This window comes from Lutra lutra, chromosome 7 (genome assembly GCF_902655055.1).
Source record: "Lutra lutra chromosome 7, mLutLut1.2, whole genome shotgun sequence".
NCBI classification, from domain to species: Eukaryota; Metazoa; Chordata; class Mammalia; order Carnivora; family Mustelidae; genus Lutra; species Lutra lutra.
The window spans coordinates 51,075,161-51,090,072 of NC_062284.1; the positions used below are offsets into that span (position 1 = coordinate 51,075,161).

General features: G+C 43.9%; 1 protein-coding gene across 3 annotated transcripts; it reads right to left on the reverse strand.

Annotated features, from left to right (window-relative positions):
* Positions 1-2,718: 2,718 nt before the first annotated feature.
* On the reverse strand, positions 2,719-7,749 carry RNASE10 (ribonuclease A family member 10 (inactive)). Of its 3 annotated transcripts, none has more exons than XM_047735943.1 (2): positions 7,392-7,749; positions 2,719-3,371 (listed from the first exon to the last, which is right to left on the reverse strand). In XM_047735943.1, the coding sequence occupies exon 2, from the start codon at positions 3,364-3,366 to the stop codon at positions 2,719-2,721; it is 648 nt and encodes a 215-aa protein (XP_047591899.1). In that variant the 5' UTR covers positions 3,367-3,371; positions 7,392-7,749. The 3 variants fall into 3 exon arrangements, with proteins under 3 accessions (XP_047591899.1, XP_047591900.1, XP_047591901.1); XM_047735944.1 differs by lacking the exon at positions 7,392-7,749 and adding an exon at positions 5,575-5,668; XM_047735945.1 differs by lacking the exon at positions 7,392-7,749 and adding an exon at positions 5,365-5,458.
* Positions 7,750-14,912: the final 7,163 nt, after the last annotated feature.

The window sequence follows — 14,912 nt, forward strand, 5'->3', positions numbered from 1 at the left end:
TCGATCTGAGGCAGTGTTCATAAACTGTGACATTTCCTCAAAGAAATGTGTAATGGGCATACAGCATAAATGAAGCATAAAGATAATAAGTAGGCTTGAGCCATTAATTCAGTCAGGTTTTGCATCTAAAGGAGTTTTGGAGCCACTTTGAAAGAAACCCCTTCAGTTTTCAGAGCAGTTAGGATTTAGGAACAGTAGGTAAGGCCCAAGGACCTGTTACAGGGCTAATGCATGTGACCGAAAGGGTAAGGATGGAGCTACACTGGAGTTGAAGGAGTTGGTGACAGTTTTGTGAATGAGGCAGCATTTGGACTACTATGAGTTAATTTTCTGTCCATGATGGGTGGGGTGTGTCTTGTCACCTTGTTCTGTGGGTCACAGAAGCTGTGTTTTCCTGCGTGAACCACTGGGAGCCCAAAGAGCAAAGAGGGTTTTGTGAGTTGCTTTCCTAAGATAGTCTCCACAGTCGAGAGCCTAACCCCCGGGGAGTGTCCCAAGTGGAGACTAGAGGAGGAGACGAGGACAGTGTGGGAACGCCGAAGGAGAGAAGCTGGCCAGAACCTATCTACAAATGAGACAATATAGGCTTTAATTCCTAGCTAATCCCATCTCTTAAAATTTAGAGCCAGACAATGTGGATCCTTTGGCTTTTGATAAAGATGAAGTCACCCTTAAAATACTTTCACATTCCTTAATGCCTTTGGTTTACCCCCTGGACAAATTCCCAACAGGGCTGATTTCTCTGACATCCATTCTTCTCTCCTCTCCTCCCTCCTCATTTTTTATTTTCTTTCTGGCCTGAGATGACCTTTTGTTTGTTTCTCCTGAAAGGGATTCTGCATCAGGAAGAAAAGGAATCTGCCCCAGCCTTGACCTTGGCCTTGGCCTGCTCCCTGCCCTTCTCCTCACCCCCTCCCACCTCTAAAGGTCAGGAGCCCTGCAGATGCAGACACACTTCCTGCCCAGCAACACTGCTCCTCCTAGGTTATTACTGCCAGAAGAGGAGAGTGAGAGGTCTAAAGGGAAATGTTGAACCACGGGAGTCTGAGAGGATGCCAGAGGCAACATATTTAATGGTTGCCTGTTTGGGAGAACAGGAAGGACAGAAGAAATTGGAGAATAAATGAAGAAAGAACAGGAAAGTGAAAGCCAGATCAGGGTAAGCCCAATCTCCCCCCCCACCCCCCGCGTCCCCACCCAGTCTTCCAGTATGTATGTCCCCGACTCTGGAGTGTGTTACTGTCTAGAAGAATGAAGCAGAGGAGCCGCCCCCCCCCCCCCCCGGGTTAGGAAATCTCAAAATTAAGTCACATGGCAATTTTCTTGGATTCCCTTCTGCACCCATGCATGTCTCACTACACTATTTCTTGTTGGAAATTAATTCAGAGGAAATGGGCTGAGGGCAGCCACTTCCATCCTCTATTTATTCAACTCATAGCTTTTCCGCTCCACGAATAGATTCAACCCCTTCTCTGCTGAAATTATCCTTTCACCAACATTCTTCTGCAGAGCAAAAAGGGGGAAGAGGTGATGACTGACAATAAGACTCTCTTGATCCCATTCATTTTGCATCATTGAGCACCTGAAGTGAGCACCAGTCTCACTTCTGGACATAAGTAAACCTTCTGGAAATAGCTCTCTTTCTCCGCCCTCCCTCAACTCCCTATGCCAGACTCTTTAGACTATACGACCTACACCTTCTTACCTGGCATAGCATAAATCATCCATGTTGGCTGAATGAATTTCTTTATTTTTAAAGATGAATTTATTTATTTGAGAAAGAGCGTACTTGCAAGCAGGGATGGGGGCAGAGGGAGAGAAGAGAATTCCCACTGAGGACAGAGCTGGGGGGCAGTGCTCAATCCCACTACCCTGAGATCATAACCCAAGCTGAAATCTAGAGTCTGACACTTAAGTGGCTGAATGAATTTCTAAAGGGATTCAGAGAACGAACAGGGAGCGCCCAAAAAGTAGAGGAAAAGGAAAACAGAGGAAGGGGGTTGGCGGTAAGAGGGGTATGTAAAAGAAAAAAACAAAGAGATGGAAAAAGAAGCAAGACAAAAGGGCAGATAGTAGAAGATGGGAGGAGAGAGAAAAGGGTTGAGAAGGGTCAAATGAAAGAGCACTGTCCTTGCCCCATCACATGTTCTAGCTCTGTCTGTGCCACTCAGCACCTTCCCAGCACAGCCCAAAGGGCTGTAAGAAAAAAACCTGACCCACTTGGTTCACCAGGTACAGTCACAGCTTGAGTCACTCATTTCCATCGGCTGCTAACAGGTGCATGTGGAAAGCCCAGGAGGTTCTTGTGATGGTGGCAGCAGGGAAGGATGTGGGTGGAGGATGCGTCAACCTCTTACAGTCCACACCCAAAGACAAAGGGACTGGGAAACAGGCTGATGACCAGAGTCACCACAAAAACTAGAGCAGTTCTTCACTTATCTCCTCCCAGGGCAGGGCAGACGGGAAGACCTAGAGACACTACAGATCGTTATCCTATTCTTTCACTTCTAGCCCTAGGAACTAACTGCAAGTTGGGTGAAACCTAGGGGAAAAGAAGCACTGTGTTCTCAGGGGAGAATGATCCAGAGGAGGCCAGCCTCTCTTCCCAGAACCTTTTTATGCAGAACACCAGGGAGGAGGAAACCAGTAGGAGAGAGAAGTGAGAAGGAGGAGAAAGAGGAGAAGGGTGAAGAGGAAGGATGAAGAAGATAAGTCGTTTCATTGGCCAGACGTTATCTGGAACTTCGAGTCATTACAGGATATAATAATATACTTTTCAAAAATGACAGTGAGGTAATTGCAGTGAGGAGGAACCTGGCCTGGTTTGGACAGCCTGCAGAGTGTCAAATCGAAAGGACGGGAGCTTCTGTGGCATTTGCCCCCCTTGAGCTCACAGGCAACTGGAGGACTGTTACAGACAGCCTTGACTGTATCCAGATCCTCATGGATGAACGTGTACTGGCTTATGCACGTGCGGTTGTGTTCCTTCAGCTTGTGTGACATCAGGCTGTTGCACTCCCTGGTCATCAGGTCAGACCTAAGGTAGTCTTTGTGGCTGGGAAGGAGAGGCTCAGCTCTGAGCATCTTGCTTCCCCGAACTTCGTCTTCCCTGAGGACGGTGTCTTCAGACCAGGCCGGTTGTACCACTCCTTTGTTGCTAACCAGCAAGGTTTCTGTAGTTTGGCTGCCCTCTCCTTGAGTGGCCTTGGTCTTGTCCTCGGAGTCACTGGACCACAGCTCACTCAGGGTCTGATCGCTCTCCTGTAGGACTGCTGCAGCCATCTGCAGCCCCAACCCCAGGCCAAGTCCCAGGCCCAGCAGGAGCAGCAACATCATAAAGAAGATCTGCGCCAGCGTCAGCTTCATTTTTCCTGGAGGGCGGAAGGGATACAGAAGGGCTGACTTTGAGATGCAACTTGGCTCCAGGAGGGGCCCTAGACTCCCTACTAAACACTGACTCCATAGTCTTCGGGGTCTCCTCCCTCCTCGGCATTACCCTCCTGGCAGAGATTCTTTCTTGTCTTTTTCCTGTTTCTCTGGTCCCTCCCCACAACATTCCTGTCGCTGTGTAATAATGTGTAGGTGACCAGGAGAAGCAGTTCTGAAATTGGTTTGCATATGGGGAATCAGTGGGGAAAGTTGACCTCAAGTGTCTCCTACACAGATATTAGTTCCAAATAACCCAAGAGAACAGTTGAGAAGACAAGCAATTACAGTGTCATACTTTCCTTAAGAGAAATTCTTTTTTTTTTTTTTTAAGATTTTATTTATTTGGGGCACTGGGTGGCTCAGTGGGTTAAGCCTCTGCCTTCGGCTCAGGTCATGATCCCAGTGTTCTGGGATAGAGCGCCGCATCGGGCTCTCTGCTTAGCGAGGAGCCTGCTTCCCCTTCTCTCTGTCTGCCTCTCTGCCTACTTGTGATCTGCCAAATAAATAAATAGACTTTATTTATTTATTTGACAGAGGAAGACAGGTAGTACAAGTAGACAAAGCAGCAGGTAAAGGGAGAGGGAGAAGCAGGCTCCCTGCTGAGCAGCAAGCCCCATGCAGGGCTCAATCCCAGGACTCTGGGATCATGGCCTGCGCCGAAGGCAGCCGCTCAACCGCTGAGCCATCCAGGGGCCCTCTTAAGAGGAATTCTTATAGAAAGCCTTATTCTCAGTAAAGGACTAGAATTGCCATAGGAGACTATCTCTCTATTTTTATCCCAAATTAATTTTTGTTCATTCAAGTATCTATTACTGTCCTCTCTACCCATCCTTCCCCTCAAAAGATAAAAAGAAATAGAAAAAGCACTATGATCCATTCTTATTCCTAAACCCTAAGCAGAGGCTACATGATAGGGACGGGTGGGGCTTTGAGGGGGAGGCAATGCCCAATTTCACATCTCCGGACCCTGTTAAAGCTACATCGTGTCAATGCCAGAACTCTTTTACTACTAAAGATCTCTTAGCACTTGGGTATTTCCTGCTGATTAGTTTTGTACTCTTAGGGAGGAAATGGCATAAGAATGAAACAAACAAACAAACAAAAAAAGTCCCCCAAACTCCAAAACTGACCTCCTGGGATTCCCTAACTAATAAAGACCCCAATGAGTGCTGAGAGGAAAAAACATGTATCTTTGTTCTGTGAGGTCAGTTTCATCCCTCATCAAAGACATTTCCTCCCAGGGGAAAAAAAAAAAAGATTTCTGTAAAGAACATCGAGACAATTGATAAACTAGGATATAGTCTCTGGAGTAGATAGGATTATATCAATGTTTGCTATACTGAATTTGAAAATTATACTATGATTATTTAAAAGAGTATCTTTGGGGCACCTGGGTGGCTCAGTCGTTGAGCGTCTGCTTCGGCTCAGGTCATGATCCCAGGGTACTAGGATCAAGCCCCACATTGGGCTCCCTGTTTGGTGAGAAACCTGCTTCTCCCTCTCTCACTCCCCCTGCTTGTGTTCCCTCTCTCGCTGTCTCTCTCTGTCAGTTAGATAAATAAAATCTTTTAAAATATAAAAACTAAAAAAAAAAAAAAACTTTATAAAAGGATGTCTTTGTTCTTTAAAAAAAATGAAGCCTGAAATGTTACGGAACAAAGGGCCATACTGTATGCAGCCTACACTCAAATTGTTCAAAATATAGATTACATGTATATGTATACATGAGTCTGCAGAGAAAGAAAGAAAATGATTTTTTTTAATGTGGGGAAAAAGTTTTTAAAATTATGTGTCTGGATAGAGGATATTCAGGAGTTCTTTGTATTATCGTTGTAACTTTCCTTTAAAGTTGAAAAATTTCAATATTTAAAAATGTTTTCTAAAGAAGAACTTCCTGTCTTGTTCCCTGGGGCACTCAACACTACAGGGACTTACCTCCACACCTAAGTAGCTTCAGAGATTTTTGTGCTCTCCTGTTCCCCAAGCTCTTCCCTCCCAGGGTTTCCTTCTTCCTGAAAAGTGCCCTGGATGCTGGTCTGTAGAAAAATGGCTGGCTCCTGCCGGTCCCATTGCTCTTAAACCCAGACTTAATTCCCAAGCCCACCCACCTTCCATTCCTCCCACCAGCACTGGATAAACACTCACTCAATTCTCTCTGCTCCCACAGACACTTTGAAGTAAGGCTATTTGGACAGACAGACAGGAAATGGCTCCAGCTTGGGACACTGCGGACAGTTTTGTCTGGTCAGTTGTCCCACTCCCGAGTTCCACCCACTATCCTGAGCTTTACTTCAGCCTGACCTTACCATGAAGCTCAGATCAAGTCACTGTTTAATATTCTCCACATGTACATCCTTCAGCCCTTTCCTGTTCGTTTCTAGCACATCAAGATCCTTGGCCTTTATTTAGGTCAACTCTCCAACATGGTTATTTTGCTTCTTACATTTTAGACTTGGATCATGACTTCATTTGAACGTTGGAATATTTGAGGCAATCATAAATGTGCAAGTACCTTAAGCCTAGCACTGCCCTCCACTCCCTTCTCCTTGTTTCCAACCCAACCAAGATCCACATTCCCATCAGAACATCCACATTTTGCAAACCTGGTAATTTAGCTCTAGATGAGACCAATCCAAAGCAGCACCATCACTACCAGTCCCTGTAGCCTGGGTGAGAAAACCAGGAGGGCAACAATGCTGATCCTATTCACATCTTTAGCTAAAAGTGACAGCAGAAGATGTTTTTTTAAAGCACTCTGGAGATTATTGAGGCACTATAAAAACCCCTTCTGGACAAAAACAAGACTCTTTAGGAGGATGTTTTGCTTTGTCATTCAGGCAGGAGTTTTCAAACAGTGGTCTGGGAGCTACCTCTGTGATTGGCAGCGTCCACTTGGCTGGCCTTTTGCAGTGCTGATGTTGATAATTTAGGAGTATAATAACAACAACTAAACAATACTGAGCACTTACTTCACACTAGGCATTTATTACATTTCACCATCTACTTGTGGTGGTGCCCATTCTGCCCATTCGGTCCAGTGAGGTCTACCAGTAACACGAAGAGGGCATAAAGAATCTTCTCCTGAGCACCCCCCTCCTCATGCTCACTCTCTCTTCCACTCTCTCTTTCAAATAAATAAATAAGGGGCACCTGGATGGCTCAGTAGGTTAAAGCCTCTGTGTTCAGCTCAGGTCATGGTCCCAGGGTCCTGGGATCCAGCCCCGCATCGGGGTCTCTGCTCAGCGGGGAGCCTGTTCTCCTCCTGCCCCCACACCTGCCTCTCTGCCTACTTGTGATCTCTGTCAAATAAATAAATAAAATCTTTTTTTTTTTTTTTTTTTTTAGATTTCACTTATTTATTTGACAGACAGAGATCACAAGTAGGCAGAAAGGCAGGCAGAGAGAGAGAGAGGTGGAAGCAGGCTCCCCACTGAGCGGAGAGCCCGATGCGGGGCTCGATCCCAGGACCCTGGGACCATGACCTGAGCCAAAGGTAGAGGCTTTAACCCACTGAGCCACTCAGGTGCCCCAATAAATAAAATCTTTAAAAAATAAATAAAAAGTGTGGCTCAGATGGTCGACTGTCTGCCTTCCCTCAGGTAATGATCCTGGAGTCCTGGGATCAAGGGAGCCCTGATTGGGCTCCCCTGCTCAGCCGGAAGCCGCCTTCTCCCTCTCCCTCTGCCCTTCACCCCCACTCATGTGCACTCTCTCACCCTCTCTCTCTCAAATAAATAAAATATTTAAAAAATAAATAAAATAAAATATGGACTTAAAAAAGTAATGGACTTCCACTTGTAGTAGGGATGGAGGAACAGTGATTGGATTTTGCCTAAAGCTCCTGGAAAAATGGACAAATAATATGAAATAATAGATTTTCAACACATTGGACAAAGGTGATGAAGTCCAGTGATCACTGAGAGAGGGGAAGCAAAGGGGATGAGACTACTCCTCCAACTTACTCCCTGGGGAGAGTTTCTGGGCCAGATGGCACAGAGACCAGGACGTGAACAGAGTCTCTCAGTCTTCCTGAGACGAGGAGATGGAACTGAGAGTCCAAGAAGGACTAGGCAACTTGAGTTCATGCAGCAGAATACCAGGCGGGACAGGACTGCAGAGAAAGAAGTCCAGGGACCTTTGGTGGGAAGACACTGCTACACATCTATCAGAATGGCTAAAATGAAAAAAAAAAAAAAAAGTAGTGATAATACGGAACACTGGCAAGGATGCGAAAAAGCTGGATCTCTTGTATATTGCTGATGGGAATATAAATGGTACTATTACCTGGGAAACAGTTTGGCAGATTTTTTAAAAATACTAACTACATGCTTATCCTACAACTCAGCAATCACACTCCTGGGCATTTATCTCAGAGAAAGGAAAACATATGTCCACCAAAAAACTTGTACACGAATGTTAACAGCATTTCATTTGTATTAGCCCACACTAGAAACAAGCCCACATGTCCTCCACTGAGTGAGGGGCTAAACAAACTGGAAGGCACGCACAGCATGCAATCCTACTCAGCAGTAAAGAGGGATGGGCTGCGGACACTCCTAATCACCCGGATGGATCTCAGAGGTATTACACTGCATGAAAGAAATAATAACATCAAAGGCCATGTACCCTATAACTCCATTTAGATGACATCCGTGCAATATGGAGAACAGTGTCAGGGGTTTGAATGGTGGGCGTAAGGACACAGATGTGACTCTAAGGAGGTACCACAAGGGAGGTCCTTTTGTAGGTTTTTTTTGTTTGTTTTTTTTTTTTTTTTTTTTAAGTAATATCTACACCCAAAGTGGGAGCATCGAACTCAGGACAAGAGATCAAGAGTCCCACGCTCTACCACCTGAGCTAGCCAGGCACCCACACAAGGGAAATCTTTGGTGGTGATGAAGTCATTCTGTATCTTGTTTGCAGCAGTGACTACATAAATCCACACATAAAATAAAAAGACACAGAACTACACACACACACACACACACATTATGCTACTGTCAATTTCACACATCATGTGGATACGTAAGATGTAATCACAAGGAAACAGGTGAAGGGTACATTAGAGCTCTCTGTGTTATCTTGGCAACTTCCTATGAACCAATAATTTTTGCAAAATAAACACTTATATTAAGTGTCAAGCCTCATTATAGATGGTTTATTAACAGTATGGAGAAACACATGTCTGCACACATAGGACCCTCACCTACACAGCTATTTACACAGGATATCTAGCCTGCCATCTTCTTCCACCCCACTCACCCCTGTGTGGATGTTAAATTCAACACCCGTATTAAAATTTCAAGTCGAGATGTCAGGCGGTAATTAAATATAGTGACTATAGCAGACTGTACAGCAGACCAGTGTGAGCTGGAGCTACAAATTTCAGAGCCATCAGCATATGACCAGGTATGTAAAGTATGAGACTGAAAGGGCATAAGGGTCAAGAGAAGGTTGGTTTTCTACTTTGTTTTGTTTTTAAGAAAAGACAACATCAGCTTGTTTACAGATAATAAAGACTAAGCAGAGAAGAAAACCAACAATGCAGGAGTGAAAGGCAAGACTTGTTGGAGCAACGATGTTTGAGTGCTCAGACTCAGAAGACGAGTTGCCTGTGGGTAAGTGTGAATCCGTGTGATTGCATCTGAGAATCACACCTCGGGGTAGTGGAAGGGAGGTACAATGTCTTGGGTATGAAAGCTTGGATTTGGGGATGCAGTTGAGAAGCACTTGGTTATGCAAGAATTAGTAATAGTCAGCACGCTCCTCCGCTGGGCATGTGGGAGCTTTTCCCTCACCTTGCAGTGGCAGCTGCTTCTGCCTGGTGACAGCTGACTGGATGGGTGTGAAACCAGCTCAGCCTCGGGATGGATGTGCTCCAAGCTACGAGGAGTTTCTCAGGATGAGAAACATAAAAACAAAAGAAGGGAAAGCGAACATTGAACATCGATTCACTACTAAGGGATTCAACTTTGTTGTGGGTCCCAAACCAGCCATTGCCTTTTTTCCCCAGGGTTTTCATCACACACATGCCCTCCAGATGCACCTAGGTTCAGAGTGGGGCCAGTGGGGTGGGAGGCATTTTTCAGAGACAGGTTACTTGAGATGACCCTATGCTCAAACACTGACCTCCGTTAGGACTGCAGAGTGCTCAAGAGTGTGCAGAGTCTGGTGTCGGTTTAGCCTGACCCACCAAACCCAAAGGGACCTAGCCATGGAGGAGACCAGGCAAGCATCTTGGTAGGGAACACTTCCTGGTGCTCCCACGCAGTGTCATTTCCCATGCAGAAACCGTTCTGCAGGGGCACCTGGGTGGCTCAGTGGATTAAAGCCTCTGCCTTTGGCTGGGGTCATGATCCCAGAGTCCTGGAATCAAGCCCCACCTCAGGGCTCTCTGCTCAGCGGGGAGCTTGCTTCCCCCCTCCCTCTCTGCCTACTTCTCTGCCTACTTGTGATCTCTGTCTATCAAATAAATAAATAAAATCTTAAGAAAGAAAGAAAGGAAGAAAGAAAGAGAAAGAAAGAAAAGAAAGGAAGGAAGGAAGGAAGGAAGGAAGGAAGGAAGGAAGGAAGAAAGAAAGAAAGAAAGAAAGAAAGAAAGAAAGAAGAAAGAAAAAGAAAGAAAGGAAGAAAGAAAAAGAAAGAAAGGAACCGAATTGAAGTTTACGCTGTGCTGGGGTGGCCAGCCATGCAGTACGTAGAGATCAGAACCTAACTGTGCTCTGTGCAACAAACTGCAAACTGGCGCAGAGCTGACTTCACCCAGAGGAAGTGCCTTTCCTTCCAATTCATACAATGGTGGTATTTAGGCTTTCTGGGGACCTAATCAGATGGCTTTGCATTTTAGTTTACTTTCACCTAAATGACCTTACATGACCTTTACAACTTCCTCAACAAGTAAAAGGAACTAGAATTATTTCTCTTGTTTTACAGTAATCTTGAGGTAAGTGACTTGCCTTGGGCCACATAGCTAGGAGGCAGTAGAATGGGGGCAGGACTCTGACTTATAGGATTCCACAAATTGTTCCTTCTTTTATCCCATCTATCTTGCCCCTGATGGTCTGGTCCTATTGAAGTCATTTCCTCATGGATCTAGAGAACAACTAACTGATTATCACTGATGCCCAAAACAATCTTAAAAATATCTATCTCATATGAGATGGATATTTTCAGTTCTTAATAAGAATCCTGACAATTCACATTTATAAAATGAACTCACATAAACCTGGTCAAATCCATAGAACTCAACCCTTCTAACCTGTGCTGGATTTTTCTTTTCTTTTTTTTTTTTTTAAGATTTTATTTATTTATTTGTCAGAGAGTACAAACAGGGCAGCAGCAGGCAGAGGGAGAAGCAGATTCCCCGCTGAGCAAGGAGCCCGACATGGGACTTGATCTCAGGATCCTGAGATTATGACCAAAGGGAAGGCAGAAGTCCAACAAACTGAGCCACCCCGGTGACCCCAGATCTTTCATCCTTATACTCCTTTGTCACCTCTAATTTCTGCAGTCACCCTGGTCTGGGCTTGTCTGGTGTAGGCCCTGTCTAGCCCTGGTTCCGTTTGGTAGATGATCCTCTGCGGAGTTAGGGCACTGCGTCTTGTTCTTTCTAACTGAGTGATTTTGGCACCTTCTGTAATGTTGGAGCAGTTTTGCTAATAACATATGATCAATAAAACAGACCACAACTACCCCTACTCTAGTGCAACAGGAACTTCCAGAACCAACAAAGTCTACAGAACAAACTCCCCAAATTATATCTAAATCCTACACCTCTGCTAGGAAAGACGCCAGCTCAGTAATATTCTGGGTTGCACTTTCTATAAAAATTACATTCATCCATTTTTATCAATCAGCACAAGTAACATGCACTGACTTCTTTGAAATAGGCTTAACGATCTTTAAAGACATATTGTCTAAAATTTTTTTTGAAATGGCTTTTATTACGGATTTACATTCCAAAGAAACAACCAAATTTCCTTGTGAGGTGCATTATTCTTATTATGAACCTTCCTACATTTTCACATCTGAAGATTATCAGCTATAAACTAACCACGGGCATTTTAAGTTTCTGTCACCCATGGGTAGTTTTTGTTTATTGCTGGCCTGAAGGCTCCATTATAAACACCAATGAGAATTTGTGTCTTTAATAAAAGGTGGTGTCAGATCCTCATGAAAAAGGACTGTACCAGATACTTCAAGCCATTGGCCCTTTAAAGCATAGATTCCTAAGGACAGGTTTTTGAGTTAATAATATTTAGACAACTTTCATACCAAACCAGTGGACTGAGCCAAAATTTCCAGAACTCTTGGTCAATTAGCAAACAACTTCATGGGACTGCTTACACAAGATCTAGCAGAATAAGAATTAGTTGTATGGGACTGAAGGAACTAATACGGGAAATTGGCAGTTATTTGTTTGGAATATTGGTTTTTGTTTTGTTATTTTGTTTTTTGGGGTTTTTTTTTAAAGATTTTATTTATTTATTTGACAGACAGAGATCACAGATAGGCAGAGAGGCAGGCAGAGAGAGGGGGAAGCAGGCTCCCTACTGAGCAGAGAGCCCGATGTGGGGCTGGATTCCAGGACCCTGAGATCATGACCCGAGCCGAAGGCAGAGGCTTTAACTCACTGAGCCACCCAGGTGCCCCTGGAATATTGTTTTAATGTCTATTTCAATGTTGATGCATTTTAATGTTCTATTCTGAATATCCAAATAAGGCTTTTTTCTTTATTCTTAAACTCTCTGTAATCCATAACAAATTACTAGATTCTGCTTTTTTTTTTTTTTTTAAGATTTTATTTGTTTATTTGACAGACAGAAATCACAAGTAGGCAGAGAGGCAGGCAGAGAGAGGGGGAAGCAAGCTCCCCGCTGAGCAGAGAGCCCAATGCAATGCGGGGCTGATCCCAAGCCTCTGAGATCATGACTGAGCAGAAGGCAGAGGCTTTAACCCACTGAGCCACCCAGGCACCCCTAGATTCTGCCTTTTAAAAATTGAAATAAACATTCTTAAATGATGTCTCCTTCTTACTGACTCACACATCATTACCAAGAATTCAGAAACTTACCAAGTCTCCTTACTTTTCATGGTGGTGTAGTTATTTACCGAGGCCTCTGGTCAAATGCCAGCTCCTCAGGAAGGCTTTCCCCGAACTAACCCACTTGAAATCTCTTGCCCCTTTATTACTTTCTTTAAAAAAAAAAAAAACAAAAAAAAATTTACTGAGGTATATTTTCCATATCATAAAATCCACCCATTTCAAGTGTACAATTCAGTGACTTTTTTTTTAAAGATTTTTAAAATTTATTTATTTGACAGAGATCACAGAGAGAGAGAAAAGAGGAGGAAGCAGGCTCCCTGCTGAGCAGAGCACCGATGTGGGACTCAATCCCAGGACCCTGGGATCATGACCTGAGCTGAAGTCAGAGAAGCTTAACCCACTGAGCCACCTAAACGCCCTAATTCAGTGACTTTTAGTAGCGTTACTAGCAATGCACCCATTTGTTCTGTTCTCATCCCGTAAGATCCCTTATGCCTGTATTATTTCCATTTCCACCCTGGATCCCAGGAAACCACTATCTACTTTCTGTCTCCACAAGTCTGTCTTTTCTGGAATTTCATATAAACAGAATCATAGAATACACGCTCTTTTGTATCAAATTATTTTACTCAGCAGGTGTTTGAGGTTCATCCATGACAAGAACAGTGTGGGTAGTTTGTTTCTTCTTATAGCTGAATAGTATTACATTGTATGGATATATATTTTTTTGTTCACCAATTATTTCATTTTTTATTAGGACTAATGTTGCTGTGAACATTTGTGTGTAAGTCTTTAATGGATATAGTTTTTTTTTCTTTTTTTTAAGTTTTTTTTTTTAAGATTTTATTTATTTATTTGACAGACAGAGATCACAGGTAGGCAGAGAGGCAGGCAGAGAGAGGAAGGGAAGCAGGCTCCTTGCTGAGCAGAGAGCCTGATGCGGGGCTCGATCCCAGGACCCTGGGATCATGACCCGAGCCGAAGGCAGAGGCTTTAACCCACTGAGCCACCGAGGCGCCCCTAAGTTTTTTGTTTTTTTTTTCCAACTGAGCCTGCCAAGCACCCCTGGGTGGTTATGTTTTTATTTCTCTTTGGTAGATACCTAGAAGTGAAATTGCTGGATCATATGGTAGTTTTGTGCTTAACTTCTTGAGAAACTGCCAAACTGTTTTGTGGCAACACCCTATTACCTTCCCACCAGCGAGCGATGCATGACGGTTCCTGTTTCTGTCTCCTTGCCAACACTGGTTAATGTCTGCCTTATTGTAGACATTCTGCTGAGTGTGAAATGGTATCTCACTATAGTTTTAACTAGCCTTTCCTTCCTCTATTACTATCCATTCCCTCACTTTATTTTTTCTTAACCCTTACCATTTCCTTAGATTTCTTTACATTTGTATTTATTTGTAAATTGACTCCCCCAATTTAATGTAAACTCCACAAAGACAGGCATATTGTCTTGTTCTTCTCTGTTCCTTAATCTCTGGAACATAAGTGAATAAACATACCTTCCTTATGTATTCATCTTTTTCCCTGCGGCGCAGCCCAGAAACATACATTTGAAGAGTGCCCTGTCTGAGACATTGGGAAGCTTCAAGTTTCTTCAAGTTTTCATGGGCAGACAAGAGTTTATAAGTTGATAATTTTGGTTTTTGCACGTATGCATATATGCACACATGTGCACACCCACACACGCCAGCATTTCTGGCTTAATAATCTCATTATAAAAGGACAAAGTTCAAAATAAATGGAGAAAAAATGGACAAACAAATGCAATGCAGGATCATCAGGTCAAAGCTCTGGTTATCTGAATGCCCTACTAGGTGCAGACTGATGACAAGAACTGACCCAGACATCCTTTGAAGAAAAACCAAGCAGGATTATTTATCCAAAGGGCACAAAATAGCTCAATCAGAGAAATGAACACATTTTCCAACTCAGATGGGACTACAAACATCCTAACTCCAATGTCTTTACCAGAAGAGGGCACTGTTACCGAAAACTCCCAAGTAAGTGAGGGTCACATTAGACTATGTCCACCCTAGTTGTCTCATAAACGAGTGTGACTGCCAAGAGCCCCTCCTTGGATGGAGACTCCTCATGTGTCTAAGGGTTACACAATACACAATACCACTGCAGGATGGGGTTTGTTTTGTAAGGCATCTCTCGGACCCTTCAAAATATAAGAAAAAGGAAGGCTAAGGCCAAAATCAAATAGCCAACAAACCAAATGGCATTTAAAAAATGAGTAGCAAAGAGATAGAAAGCAGGGGCACCTGGGTGGCTCAGTGGGTTAAGCCGCTGCCTTCGGCTCAGGTCATGATCTCAGGGTCCTGGGATTGAGTCCTGCATCGGGCTCTCTACTCAGCGGGGAGCCTGCTTCCCTCTCTCTCTCTCTGCCTGCCTCTACTTGTGATCTCTCTCTGTCAAATAAATA